This window comes from Apostichopus japonicus, chromosome 8 (genome assembly GCF_037975245.1).
Source record: "Apostichopus japonicus isolate 1M-3 chromosome 8, ASM3797524v1, whole genome shotgun sequence".
Taxonomy (NCBI): Eukaryota; Metazoa; Echinodermata; class Holothuroidea; order Aspidochirotida; family Stichopodidae; genus Apostichopus; species Apostichopus japonicus.
Window position 1 is genome coordinate 31,576,447 of NC_092568.1, and position 15,460 is coordinate 31,591,906.

At 36.5% G+C, this 15,460-nt stretch overlaps 2 protein-coding genes across 7 annotated transcripts in view; both read left to right on the plus strand.

Moving 5' to 3' along the window:
• Positions 1–8,545, plus strand: part of LOC139971586 (neurexin-3-like) — a 158,197-nt gene extending 149,652 nt beyond the window's left edge. For all 6 annotated transcript variants that reach the window (XM_071978200.1, XM_071978203.1, XM_071978199.1 and 3 more), the window contains one exon: positions 1,347–8,545. In XM_071978200.1, coding sequence (XP_071834301.1) covers positions 1,347–1,849 — 503 coding nt within the window. In that variant the 3' untranslated portion in view covers positions 1,850–8,545. The remainder of the gene's footprint in view (positions 1–1,346) is intronic.
• Positions 8,546–11,576: 3,031 nt separating this feature from the next.
• LOC139971587 (adenylate cyclase type 10-like) overlaps positions 11,577–15,460 on the plus strand; it is a 39,154-nt gene continuing 35,270 nt past the window's right edge. Inside the window, exons 1-4 of the mRNA XM_071978208.1 lie at positions 11,577–12,173; positions 13,641–13,826; positions 14,434–14,577; positions 15,223–15,366. Coding sequence (XP_071834309.1) covers positions 12,134–12,173; positions 13,641–13,826; positions 14,434–14,577; positions 15,223–15,366 — 514 coding nt within the window. The 5' untranslated portion in view covers positions 11,577–12,133. The remainder of the gene's footprint in view (positions 12,174–13,640; positions 13,827–14,433; positions 14,578–15,222; positions 15,367–15,460) is intronic.

Sequence of the window (15,460 nt, forward strand, 5' to 3'; positions counted from 1 at the left end):
CTAGCCTATAGCAATGGACCAGTTTTAAGTTTGATCAATATTCCATGTAACCTTTTTCCCATAAGGTCTACTACAAACGTTTATTAAACAAAATTCCCATAAAAACCTGAATTTTGTGACAGATTCACATATGTCTCAGTCACTTAAATTATTATTATATTTTTAAAAAGCGTCATTATAGAGTTTTTGTCATTCCAAATTTTTTCAGTCAGAGCCTAATCCTCAATAAAACCTTTAGGTGTCGTCTTTATGTACTGTGATATCACTCTGCGTAATGCTCAGGCTGTTTGTTTTGTGCAATGGCTAGCTAGCCATTTACGTACATACCTCAAATTCAGGAACGGCATCATTCGATCCTGTTCTAAATAACATTCTCAGTGTACTCATGAGTCTCCTAAGTCCTACACAATAATAATAATAAATGAGTGCCAAATCAGTAGACAAAAGTCACTGCTCAAGGTGCTTTACATAGAAAGCAAATTAATTTACATAAGAACAAGTGAAGAAATGGGTCAATACATGGCATTAGCTTTTGCAAAGACAGAAACCTACTTCGTGTTCTTTTATTCTTCTTCTCATATAATTACTCCTTTGTTCTTCTTTTCAGTTTGCATGTCAATCTCTCAAGCCGCACTCTATGAACTTATTTTATGAAAATCCCAAACTGCACTCACCTAATTTCTCATTTTTGCCCCCATCATTCTGCAGAATCACATCAGAATCTTCATAATAATTGTTTCTATTTTCAATTTATCCTTATTCACTGTTCTTTCTTTTTTAAAGTAAAATGTACATTGCTCATATACCTGAGGACATTTCATATTGATATATATATAGATATATATATATATATATAAATATATATATATATATATATATATATATATTTATCCTCAATCATTCATATCTGCCTTGATTTTTACATTATAAATGTAATTATGTTTTTATGCAATATATCTGATTGTTGTGTCAAGGCAAGAGACTGTTTACTGTATTATATCATATCGGGAACAAACTTTTTACACCAGCATAATCAAATTTAAGCAAGTGTAGAAATGAGAGAAATCCGTGCAAGACCCTTAATTTGTGCGAAATAACAATATTGAGTTTATTCTCTTAATTTTTTTGTTAACAAATACCCAAAACAAATGCTGATCATTTATGTCGCGAAGTATGCAGCGCTCTGAAACAGGTTGTTGGATATTGGGAGCCCAAAGTGTGTGATCACTATGTAGAGTTTGGGCTTGATACTACCACTGGGTATTTTCAAACTCAGTGGCAGATGTGGGTGTCAAGAAGTGCCTGCGATCGATTGACCCTCATTTAATATTAATGTTCCTTCGCAGATCGCATCATTTCACCAGACACAACACCCGGGGCTCACCTTCCTGAAGATGATTGCGGCAGTGACGACGAAGACTGTACCACAGGGTCCGGAAGCCCTGACACAGGGAAAGATAAAAATGACAACTTCACGTTTACCACGACAACCAACATTCCTGTGAAGTCAAAGCCTAAAAGCCCAACGGCAGATGAAGGCGTCACAGAGGACGTGAAGAAGAATGACACAGTCAAAGGCTCTGGAGGCGGGCTGGACTTTCTAGCCCAGACTAGTCTGGTCCTGGGACTAGTCGCATCCGGAGCAATTCTTTTCATCGTCTTTGTTTTAGTTTTATACAGATGTCGAAATAGAAACGAGGGATCATACCACATAAACGAGAGTAGAAACTACGACGAAGCGACCAGGACGTCACTTCTCCCAACAACCACTCAGACAAATGGAGCAGTCCCTCCCAAGCCCAAACCTAAGCTACCGCCGGAGTACGCTACCAAGGAATGGTATGTATGAGACGGGGATGCCGGCAGTAGTCGACAAGTCTAGGAAATATTAAAGCCAGCCTTGATAAGAAGACAGAAGAAGAAGGAGAGGAAGAAACAGACCAGTTTGGACAAATGTCATAAATACAACTTAGGCAAAATTAAACTACAAAAAAGTTCACAGTATTACCAATTGGAGGCAGGAACTTGCGTATAGAATCGAATCTAATTTAGTTTACGGTCCTAGCACAGAATATGTGCAAAAGTGTAAAGGAATAGGCTTGACAATTGTAAAGTCTGCAGATGAATATACAGAGACAAAATTAATTGCAACAGTTACTGCAGTGATGTAAATTTATTTTTTTGATTCATAGTCTTGTCATTTTTCTCATATAAGTTATCTTCTCATTTGGATATTATTTCTTTCTTCTTTCTCAATATATTAGACAATAGTTATGATAAAAAGCATACAAATTTTGGAATGTATGTAAACAGGCAGTCAGGTAAACTGTGTATGAATATTTCGATCACGTAAAATAAGTATCGTAAGGGCAAGATACAGTGTTTACATTCCTATATGTGCAAAAGCTTTGAAAATGGGGGCTGGAATCTCTAATAGAAGCTGAAGGCCTATTGCAAATGAAATAACAAAGCGTTTTCCTTTAAAGAAGTGGTACCATTTTTCATTTCTTAGAAAATACGTCACTCCTTATTTGTTGGGTGAGGGGAGGGGTGTGTGGTTATTTGTAACTTTCAAAATGTCCATTGTAGGCTCTATGCTGCTTGCTAAAACATTTCATAATGTAACTCAGGAAATATCCTGTCGTTTTGTTCCCTTCTTTGTCTTTCTTTCTTTCTTTATTTCTTTTGTAATTCATTGCAAAGTTTTCAGAGTTGATTTGCTCACATATTTGCCTGAAAAAGAAGGGATGTTCAGTGTTTGGTTTGTATTGCCGATGATTTCCAATATTTCAAGTGTCATTTCTAAGAATCATGTAAAATACTAGCTTGTAAGCACAAGATATGACTTGATGGTAAATAAGCTAATATTTATCAACAGGTCATAGCATGTTATGCCTCAGGCAGACTGGTCTCATATCATGAAATATGTCTGCAAAGTTTTTAGCACAGCATGAAGGCATTTTAGTCATGGAAAATGATAACCAGATTAAACACATGGTTCCATCTGCGATAGGTAAGAGGACCTGTTTTGTCACTTTGACTGTAAGCCATGAATAAGACCACATTAACTATTACATTTTTATATCATATCTTTTTCCACCATGATTTATATCGATCTTGATCTAGTTCTCAGCATGTCTCAAGTTGGTTCATTTACACTTTCAGACTCTGTGAATAAGTAACATTTGGTGATTTGATGTGTTTAGTTTTAATGCTGGGAAACAAATTTGATGTGAGACCATTGGTTACAATGGGAGGGACCCTGCGTACTTCTCTGTACACCACCTGAGGCTGACAGTCCATTTATTTACAAATTATGCAAAGCTTACAAATCAGCAGAAATTAATACCGAGACAACTTGTGGCACAGACATGTTCTTGTTTCCTGTCTTACCTGATCATCCAATTGGATTAATAAAATAGCTTATATTATAATCTTTGGGTTCTAGCTACACCAAGTTAGTGCTTTGGTCATCTAGCTACACAAGTTAGTTGTCCTCCATAGCAGTGTAACATGTCCACCATAGCAGTGTCAAATGTCCTCCATAGCAGTGTAACATGTCCTCCCATGGCAGTGTAACATGTCCTCCATAACAGTGTAACATGTCCACCATAGCAGTGTAACATGTCCTCCCATAGCAGTGTAACATGCCCACCCATGGCAGTGTAACATGTCCTCCATAGCAGTGTAACATGTCCTCCATAGCAGTGTAACATGTCCACCCATGGCAGTGTACTCTCTACTGCTTTATTTCTTAAACCATTTGCAATGTTTTGATTTCAGCTTTCTTTTACTTTCATGTATTTGGGTCTTGTCTTTCTATCTGTACAGTGTATATACAATAATTATAGATGACAATGGGTGTTTATCATTTTATTTCTTGCCGGTTATGTATTAAACGATTGAGCAAGTGTTTTATCAATCAGTCGTCCCATATTAATCCGTTGGTTAATCATTAATCCGTTATGGCCATTGACTAATCATTAATCAGAAGGCTGACCCGTGCACTAATGGTGATGTATTTAGCTGGTCATTGACATATTGCTGGTGCAATAAAGGCAGCTGGTCCTTTATTATACTGCTAGTGTAATGTTAAGGCAGATTAATCAGTTAAGTTTCTTTTCTTTTATAATTTTTACCAAATCTACTGAGTATTAATCAAAATAACATTACAATTAATCAGTATGAGGTTTTGTTTACCGCCAAATAAATTATTATGTTATGAACAAGTATATTTAAAGGCTATAATCAGTTCTCAGCATTCGGTTGAAATTATTAAAGAGGTTGATATTTACTTCATTCTACGACATGAAAGTACTTGACTAGCCAAACGATTGAACTACATCGTTAGAGGAACAATTTTAGTCGTGGCAAAGATGATTGAACATTTATGGAAACTAATTCAAGAAAATGGCTTGAAATAAGCAGATCCTTCAAACGTTTTTGACTACTATGACAAGGGTAAATGATGTATAGATCGGTTGATCCGTATTCAACGAGCAGATCTTGAAATTGGGGGTTGTATCGTTTACTGCACATTACAAATTCTATGTAAGTTCTTTCATCCGGTCTGAATCTTTTAATCAGCAATTGTAATCTTTCAAGTTTCTGCAATATACTGAAAAAGTTGGAAGTATTAATCATGATGACATTTATGTTACTATTTTATGATATACGTCATTCTCTAAAAGTAAAATAAAATGCAAGAGACTTTGTAACAAAATGCTCAGTGAAATCGATCATTAAATGAGTCTTGTCCTAGTCTAGCAGATTTAAAGGACACATATATGGGCAGCATTATATGGCCAATAAGTCATGTGTTTATTAGAAGACGGTCTATCTGTGTAGGTACTTATAAGAATTATCTTCTAAGATATTTGTAGCATCTCACTTTTAGGTGGATATACTTGTTGACTTTTCAGAACAAAATGAAAATATGTTTAATTTTGGTTAATTGTTATTTGCATTAGTTCTGCTGTGTTGAATTTATTGTCCATCATCATGTTACTGTGAGAATAACTTGTACTTCTTGTTCTTATGCTCTTAACAATGACTGAATAATTTATATCTCTTCTGTAATTAATTAGTTTCACTTGCCAAACTGCCGTGTTAATGATATGTGCATCAATGTGTGCAATAGCTGAATTTAACTGGCCTAGTCCTAGCTTTATTATCCAATGTATAATCAGACTATAAGCCTAGACCCAATGCATTGCATGTATAGGCTAAGGGGAGAAAATTACTAGTCACAGGGGAGCATACATTCAAAATTGACAACTCCAGACAAAATATGTTCTTCTTGTCACAATTCTTCCCCCCCACCCCTCCTTCCCCCACCCTACTTTTGCCTGACTTGGTGGGAATCATGCATAGATTAAGTTATTAAATATCAAATCACCACCTTCCAAAGTAGGTGCATTGAATGTTGGCAGTGATGCAATCAATATTGTCAAAAATTTTTAACGAATCAAACCCTCTACTCCTTTCTTACACATCATAGTAGTCAGTAGTAGTATATGACCTGTTGTAGACCTGTAATATTCAGCTATTTGGAATTTGCATATAAAACTATAAGATCAACCTAAGTTTTGTTAAATATTCAAAAGAACATGTTATAACCAACGTAAGTTTTGTTGAATATTCAAAAGAACATGTTATGGAAAAACCTTGATTAGTTATGCTACATGTACCTCCAAACGAATATTGCGGTCAAACTATAAACCTTGATCATGTATCATTTTAGGCATCAAAATTTTCTTGATTCTCATGAATCAATTGTTTTAATACCTGTAATTATGTCGCTTTGGAATTTATAATTGTTGATGTAAAAAACCAGTGACAGGAATACCTGCTTCTGGTGTCATGGTATTGGCTATGCAAGAACACAAGTAGTTTTGTAATTAGAGATAATATAAAATTAAAAAAAGCATTTATTCTGGTTTTTTGTGGTGTCATAAATGTTTCTATCTAGGGTAGAATAATAGTTGCAAAGTTTATCAAAATATCTTTTTAAATGTTAGGGTGGAATCATATGTAGATACAAAAGTATAACAGTTTAACTACAAATTTACATTTAGAAACTCATTCAACTTTTTTTTTAAAAGTTAACAAGTTGTTGACAGGATTATAGTTATCCCAAACCTTTAACTGCTAATCCATTAAGACATGTTCTAAGTGGGGCCTATAATCTGATTGGGAAAGTTCTATTGATATTTGTCATCTTTTTAAAATGTAATACGCTTGAAAATTGTCAACCTGGAAAATTATATTTTCTATGATCGTTCACTTCATAAAAGTTGAGCAAACCTCTATCATCTGTGATCTCTAACATGATTGATTGCATACCGTATTCTAGAGATCCCTCCCCTTGTCATCAGCTAATAAGATTATACAGAGAGGTGAGAGTAAATTTAGACAATGGCAAGTAAAACATGATGAGGCCAGGATTAAAAAACTGCTACCAAGATAATAGAACACGTTTCCTGGGTTAATAAATGGATCATCTGTGAATAGTCGTGGCATGAGCTGAGGTACCAGTATTACTATGTCTAAACAATTTGTCCAAAGTGGTTGAGAATTACTTCTTACAAACGAATTAGTATGCCCCTTTAATAGATAGGGGAGGTGAGGCAGGTGTGGGGTGGGGGGGATGAGGGGTGATTCATCATTCTTATCCAAGGATTCATATACATCATATTGAGTTCATGTCGTAATGACAATCATAGCATGAATATACTTATAGTCAATCTTTTGTGGTCAGTTTAAAAACTAAGAATGCCCTTGCTCTTTGTTATCAGCTTACTAAGTGGGTGAACCTGAGTGCTCTTGCATGTTGTACAGGGCAAACCTAACCAGTTATACATTCCATATCATTTCTAAGTGTTGCCCAAATCACCCAAGATGGTGCCTGGGTAGAAAAAAAAAACCTGGCTTGATCCACTTTAATCTTTATCCCTTTGCATTAAATTTGAGACCATCGATATGACGCACTTAGCAGTCTACACTCTTAAATGTTACTGCATATAGCACGGACTGCACTGCACATTACACACTGCACTTTGCACACGATACTGCACATTGCGCACTTGACTACAAATTGCACACTATTCTGTAAATTGCACACTACACATTTCACAGTGTACACTACACTTTATGTAATATGGAACTCACTTTGTTAAAAGATATGCAACCTTTCTAATTTATATTTACAAAATAGGTGCGTCAGAACTCAGAAGTATTCAAAATAATTTTTATGAAGCAATTTAATAGATTTATACATTTGGTCAGAATTTTGGTCAAACTGCAGGCAATTATTTCAAGTTTCCTGGTGAATTTGATAAATATGTGTTTTTAAATTGTGACTGGTATAGTTACTTTAGCCAGTAAACATTTATTCCCGCCATTATTGTTTCAGACTGATTTCCATTCATTAGTTAACTTGTTACTTGGTTGTCAACAAGTATCTTTCCACATTTCCGATTCGCGAGTAACTCCAAATACATTGTGGATGTCACTGTATAGCAGGAGATTCCCAGCAAACTAAGACTACTGTCATTTACATGATTCTAACAGCGCATCACTGTGCATGTCATAGCTTCTGTTATAGGTTAAGAAAAAGCATACATCTAAGAAATTGGCAAGAAATCTCTGGGTTTTCATGATTTCTCATTTTTCAATAAGTGATTTATTTAAATTCACGCCGTCATGGATATACATGAACTTTCAATGAATTACTCTCCTATTTCATTTAACCAGAGAGATTTATTCCACATCGTGAAAAAGAAATTTATATATATATATATATATACATATATATATATATAATTGAAATCATATAGATATATATGGTGAACTTACTGTTAGTATCACCCTATACCATTTAGGTATGAGCATGTCCACTTGGAACTTTGCAAAAGTCTAGTGTTACCATGGAAACATGTCTAAGGCGTCAAGATTAACATTTATTATACAAAATTCATCTATGGTGAGAAGAAGATTGTAAAACAACTAAGGAATTCATTTTATCACTGTTTTTCTTGATGTTTTGATACGTGTGCAGTACAAGGCTGGATAGATTTGACAATATTTTCCAGTGGTTGTTCATGTTGACCAGTTTTACAAAAAGCCTTGTCTTTGAATTTTAAATAAGTGAAAATTGTGATTATTATTATAACTATTATTACTATTTTTTTTGGAACGTGCATTTATTCCTTTTGTACGCAGTATACATATTGTGTGTGTAATCCCAATGTAACATAGATAATCTTTAGAATCCTATATCATGTATGATTATATTTTGACTGTATGATTACTTTCTTGTCTAAATGCCGAAAAATCATATGCAAACTATATATTTCTGTCAGTATCTATTGTATATAGTGTACATCACATATAATGTTATCTATTAAGATTTCTTATTCTACTGTTTGTGACTTCAAGATATGGTACTTCCAGAAAATAATGTTCAAATTTTGTTTTTCCCGTGTGTATGAATGTGGACTGCTTAGCAATAAATGTGTGTAAAGGTTTCCAAAGATATATGAAACGTGTTGCTCTATTCCTTTTGTTGTGTGTATGTGTTTGTGACTCGCTGATCTTAAGACTAAGACACCAGAATAGGACAGACGATGTGATGATGAATCAATACATTATTCATTCAAATTAAAATTGATATCACATATTTGTTTTCCTAAGCCAATTCGCTACAAGTTCTAGTGGAAAAATGAACAAATGAAAGACAATAGCACCAGGGCCATGTGCCTCCTTTCCCACCCTCCACTATACCTTTCCTTAGTCTGAAAAGTACCCTATTTCATACAAGTATAACCCCATCTTGGTAATGAAAAGTAAACTGTTCCCTTTCTTGGTAAACTAAAGTGCAATTGTGGAACGTTTCAAAGGATTGTAAGGTACGGATTGCGCAGAATAGCCATTTTCGAGACTTCTGTGCGTAATTTCGTGGCTGGATCGATCACATCACGTGACGAATTTCGTGTTCCTCTTACCCATCTCACCTCTACCAATTCATTCATCTCTCCCGGATTTATATGGAACGCCGGAAGGGAAATGTATTATGTTGTCTACTTCAACGCTGTCTGTTATCATGTTGTCTCTTGATAACAGACAGCATAGAAGTAAACAACATTAAACATTGCCTTTCGGCGTTCCATAGATTCAAGCTGTCGTCAAAATGCAATGAAACAAGTACTTCCGAGTAGAGTTGCTTCTGTTAGGAAATAATTACGCACCTTTGTAATGGAATATATTTACCTCAATCTGTCCCTTATGGCTAGGCATCCATGGTGGCTGGTTACAGTCCGGTTCCTCGAACTCCATTGTAAACAATAAGATCAGAAATTGCTTTAAATAGGATCTGTAATAAACCCGTGCAGTACAGAAAGAGTTTCCATTGCCTGCACGGTGATCTCTTCACTACGAAAGCACTACTTGGAGATTTGATATCGTCCCCTGTGATTGGTTCTTTGGAGCAACTTGCTCATTCATATTAATACGAAGTTCAGTTGTGCGGATCCAATTTGGACAATTATTTGTTCTATACTGTTCTTTCATGCCCTGCTTCAAAGCACTCGTACTAGCAGTATGAACAGTATGAATATTGTTTTTTTTTTTTTTTAATCTGAGGGAGGTTAATAACTGTTTATACTGTCAGTACGAATTCTCCGAGGCGTGAAATGAGAGGACAGTAACGAATATTTAGGGGACAGTAAAGAGTGATATTAGCATTAGGAATTAACTTGGCTGGTGTGATGAATTCAAGTCATCAATTGATCAAGTCACCGCAGGGACTTTGGTCAATTCTGACTTGTCGCTCGAATCAGCTCTCATAATTATTGTTCATAAGTAAAATATGGGCATCATCATGAACGCATAATTGAATTTCATATTATTCATGATTATTACTTCGACATTAGTTTGAGAGAAGCGGAGATAACGAACAGTCATCAAATCAAATCTTGTGATCATTTTTCTTTGACTTTTCAAATCTTGTAAGCTGCTGTATACATGGGTTTCTGGAATAACGTAATATTTAATCAATATCTGAACACACGATCTTCCGCCCAAACCCTCTTCCAGACACTGTACCGGTCGTTACATACCGTAATTACTTGTAGCGTACAACGCGGACTAACGAGACTGATTGACCAACATGTGACTTAAATAACAACATGAAAGTAACACTAAATAGAGTTCGATTTCTTAGTTTTCTGTGAGCCACATCAAACTTGTCTTCACACTGTCCAACTGTACAAGACCCAATTATTGAATTCTACGATATTTCAAGAAGTATCAATGATTAAGTCCACTTCCACCCTTTGGGTGAGAATCTCGAGTACATTTTGCGCATGTTCAGTTGCTAACCGATGAAAAAGCAATTGACATCTACGATTTAACTCGAAAGACGCCGGTGTGTGTGGGTGGAATTTATCTGTGATTCTTACTATATGGCTACGTATTGTTGGAGGTTACAAGGGTACAATAATCTAAGCCGCCCCCCCCCCAGCCCTACTTCTCTTTCACATGAATGCGATTTACTCTTTCTTTGCTCAGAATGTCGGCGCCACAAAACTGATCACCTTGCTTTTACTAGAGATGTTGCAACATAGCTTTGAATAAGCAATCACGCCTACGCAAAATTACCGAATCGGAAGATGAATAACCGTAGGCCTACTATTTTCCTCCCCCTTCTCGCTATAAACAAAAGGTGTCATGCATGTACACATATACTCATTGCGAAATAAGCCGAACAACCTCGTTAATTCAAATTACAGTCAATATCCGTTGCTGGTTTGTAACCGAAAGGATCATCTATAGGTTGTCTAATCTAACGAGCAATAAACTGACATGGAAATGACATAATTAGTGAATCTCCTCCGAACTGAGGTTGCTCAAGAACCATGAATTTGATTTCGGAACCCACTTATACTAGAATATTTGTGAAAGGAAGCTTGCCAGCATTGTTGTCGAGGTATGCTATCGGTCTCAAGATTACTGTGTGTATCTTGCTTAACTTCCGATTGAAGAATTGCTGCCAAGTTTATTCTGACTGCAGCAAATCGACAATGACATTTCTCTGTACGCCAGCACGACGGCTTGAAATATCCATATACATGGAAAACGGTGTTCTGTTGTAATATATACAATGAAGTTGTTAGGAGTAAAATTCTGAGGTATCTGTGTTAAATTGGCTAAGTTATCTTATTAAACAATAGCAGAAAAGTGATACAAAACTATAAAAGCGGCGATAAAACACCTTTTGTTTGCCAAGTAGTATAGCAAGAACAATCAGTGTATCTATTTTCGTCTGTTTTGTCCATAAACAACAATTACATACATAATTTCCGAGTAGGATTGAGGGGGGAAAGAGAATAATAGGCTTTCGCAGCTACTAATTATTGATAATACGTTGAAAATCTTCATTACGTGTGGATTAACCCTAATTCGTACTCATTAATCAACAGGACATGTTATTGGAAGAAACTCGGAAACTTGGAGCGGACCCATTTTAACACAGCTGTGCAGTGTAGACGGTATACTCGAACTTTTCCGATGTGCATTGTAACCATGTTACAATATACGCGATTTAAACTTCATTCACTACAGGATACTGTACATTATGTAGATGACTTGTGCTTGGAGAAAGTTCAATGGCAGCGCGCGACTTTTTAAATGACCATTCGTTCTGTCAACTGCGTTGCCACGCGTCACGAACATAATCATCCTACGCGCCCGATTACTCAACACTATACAATATAGGCTCACATCGTTGAACCAGCGTACGTATACGTTACTCAACATACAGATAAACAACATATTGTATTGTGTAAGGCGTGATAAAAATACAAACTCCGAGGAGTGACAGCTCAAGATTTTACTTAGTATACAGAAGGCGGATAGAGCATTGTTGAAGCTCATTAATTCTACAAACGTTATAGCATTCGGGATTTCAGCAATGTTAGTTGAAGAAACCTTACATCATCAGCTCAAAGGGAGTTTTACTAGGGATTTACAGGATGTAACGTGGATCTTACGTTAGTTCGTATCGGCTACATAAATTTCAACTTGGCATAACACTTAGCCTAACATTAGGCAAGAAGGAAACGAAATCAAGAGGATGCACTCGAATTTGGCAAGGAGGGTTGTCACAGGGAATGGTAAGTTCTATCATGATTACTTAACGTAAGCTCGGGGCAAAGGCGAGAATAGGGTGTATGACGACAGTGGGGCACGAAATTGATGTTGCGATTTCCACTGACATCTATTATTATTAGCATTAAATTACATTTATATAGCACTTATTCCAAAAGTAAGCTCTAAGTGGTTTACAAATAAACGATTATTTTTTTGCCATCCACCGACCGCAACACATTGTGGATGGATATGTATGTATTTATGTATGTATTTTAGATCCTCCTGCAAGCAGGAACTCGCGAAGAAGCCTCATTGGCTTATCAAAGCCGCAAACTGACCAAAGTCAGTCTCTTAGATTCATATTTAACGTCCATGTTTATGAATTGTCAACTGTGAACAACTCTGTAACTGGACGACATACATTAATCTTGGAGTGACTCGAACCTGCACCGGCATTAACCACTAAGCTATCACTCCTCAATATATACCGATATACCGACTTCCAAGACACACCGGCGGAAGTAAGTTACTCTATGTAGATTTATGTATGGGAACTGTAATTTTGTTAGAAAGATGTATGGTGGCATAGGGTAACTTCGCGTGCTCCCTATATAACATCCGTCCTGTGTTATACAAATTAGCTGAACTTCCGGTAAATAGGTGAAATACTTAAAAAAATGTCTCACAATAAACTGATTGATGTTGTTTTGTTTCGCAGTAGCAATTTGAACCGTTTTGTCGCTTTTTTTGTCGATTTTGCCGAAATTGCGATCGAAAAAGAGGTCACAATTTGAACACGGCAGCTACAGCGCAGCTACAAATGGCCTTGTTCAATTTACTGGAATTTCAGCTAATTTCAACGCATGCGCAAAGTTAGGGGGGAAAATTCTTGTTTCGAGTACTTTGACTCATGATCTTTACCTATCGCATCATCTGACGGAATTTGATTAAACAAACGATCGATGAAGGATAGAATCATGGAGCTATTACCGTAATAGCTCCATGATAGAACAAAACCACAAAGCACAATCAGAGAGATCGTGGTTACTGCTGTCAGTTTAAAATAACATTATCAATGCCGCAAGCTGACCGAAGTCAGTCTCTTCGATTCATATTACGATGTCACATCGTTGGTCTCATATTTAATGCAAAGGGATTAATATTGAGAGTGGATCAAGCCAGTTTTTTTTTCTACCAAGGCACCATCTTGGGTGATATTTCTTGAAAATTACAAAGTGAAAGGCACAGTATGAAAAGTATGTGCAGTAAACCAATCATAAGGTCCCCGGTTCGAACATACAGTTACGCTATAGTATTATCACATACCGTATAGTTACCGTGTACGATCCTAGGACGGTATACGGTTACTTCGCGATGTTAAACAATGTAGTTTAACCGGATCCCCCAATTATGACATCAACAGAAGGAAGGCTAGACTAAGACATGAATCTCAAATGTTGTTGTTGTCTCTCTACCTAATCTTACTCCAGTCGTGAGACAGTTTCAAGACGGAAATCTAACTTCTGCTGCTGGAGGGATGAAAGACCGTCGAGAGACAAATGTAGTCAATCAGCTCGCCACACACGTGCCAGACCTTGTTTTATCGTCAGCGTATGATAGATCCTTACCTCACAGTCAAAAATTCGAAGGGATTCTAATGTTCGCTGACATTTCAGGTGAGCATTAGACCTAATTTATAAAATAATAACAGTTTTCCAGTTGATTTTATTCGTTTATTTATAAGTAGATCTATACTGGCAGACGTGCCACTGACTTGTCGTATACAGTCATCGGAAGGTGCCCGAGTGCCTAGAGAAATAGGGGCACCACTAGTTTAGAAAGTGTATAATTCTGGGCCATTCGTAAATTATTGGGGAATATAATGTGTGTTTCGTATATAGAGGCCCTCGTGTCCCCTCCTCGGATCCGTCTCGACTGAATTTGGAATCAGTTGGCCTTATCAATGGAAGATGTATTGATATAGTTAGTAACGAGAGACCGGAATTACTTTTTTTTTCCTGGGGCCCAGATCACTATCATGTAGTGCATTTCAAACTTCTCTCGAGAAAGTCGTCATTTCTTATAAACACATGAGCAAATACAACAAATTAACCTCGAAAACTCGAAAATTTACTTATATATAACGTGAGGACTTATCACACCTGTAATGAAAAGGAACTCGTCGACTTTTAAAATAGAAGAGTTTATACACCAATGTATAGTAATAGTGTTTTGTGATGTACTGTAATGGTTATCGCGTTAGATGCTCTTTTTCTGTTTTAGGATTCACTGCACTTTGCGAAAGATATAGTATGGACTCGAGATCTGGCAGTGGTACAGACCGGTTGACCCAAGCACTGAATAACTATTTGGGTCTTATCGTCGAAAATATCATTAGCTCTGAGGGTGACATATTGAAGTTTGCTGGTAAATATACACCGCTAATTTTGTAGCTTTTAGATGTCATATATAGGCCGTAGGACCTTCACACTTCATTTTTCGTAAAATACCATGCTGAAGTCCGTAATCATATTTTCCTACAATGATGTGAAGTGAGAGTGAGATGGGCGGGTGGGGCGGGGGACGGGGGGAGGGGGGGGGGTCAGCTTGAATTGTAATATGACCATTGTGCCATTTACAATATAGATTAAGTTATTCGAGTAACACGAAAGTAGATATATATATATATATATTTGTGTCCAAAAGGATGCAGACACATCTCCGAATAATTCAATACAAGCGTTAACCAGGACTGACCTATCAATGACAATATGTGCATCCAACTTTGGTCACTAACTTTGTAAAATGGGTTCGGCGGTGTTTCCTGTGGTTACGATCCTGGAAATTCATTTCAACCGTCTCGATTCGAGTTCTTAGGCGAATCTAGTTTTAACAAAATTGTTAGCTCTCCCTCTCTCTTTGTTGATAGATTGGAATTGAAAGGTTTTATGGGCCTATTATCAATCTCCGTTTATAAACATATTTTTTGGCCTTACATTACATCTGTTCCCCATAGTAATATGTATAGATTAATCATATTAATATCATCTTTATTTTCGCGATATTTCTCAGGAGATGCATTTCTTGCTTTATGGAAAGTGAGAAGAGACAACCTAGATTTCAGTATCCGTCGAGTTATCAAGTGCGCCATCCGTATTCAAGAGAGATGTGATAACTGGACCACCGAAGTCGGAGTCAAATTGAGGGTTAAAATCGGCAAGTATTAGAATAATTGCAGCATTCGAAGGAGCGGGGGAGGGGGGGGGGGGTATTAGCTCCAAATTTTAGCATGCTTAAAACTTGCCAAATT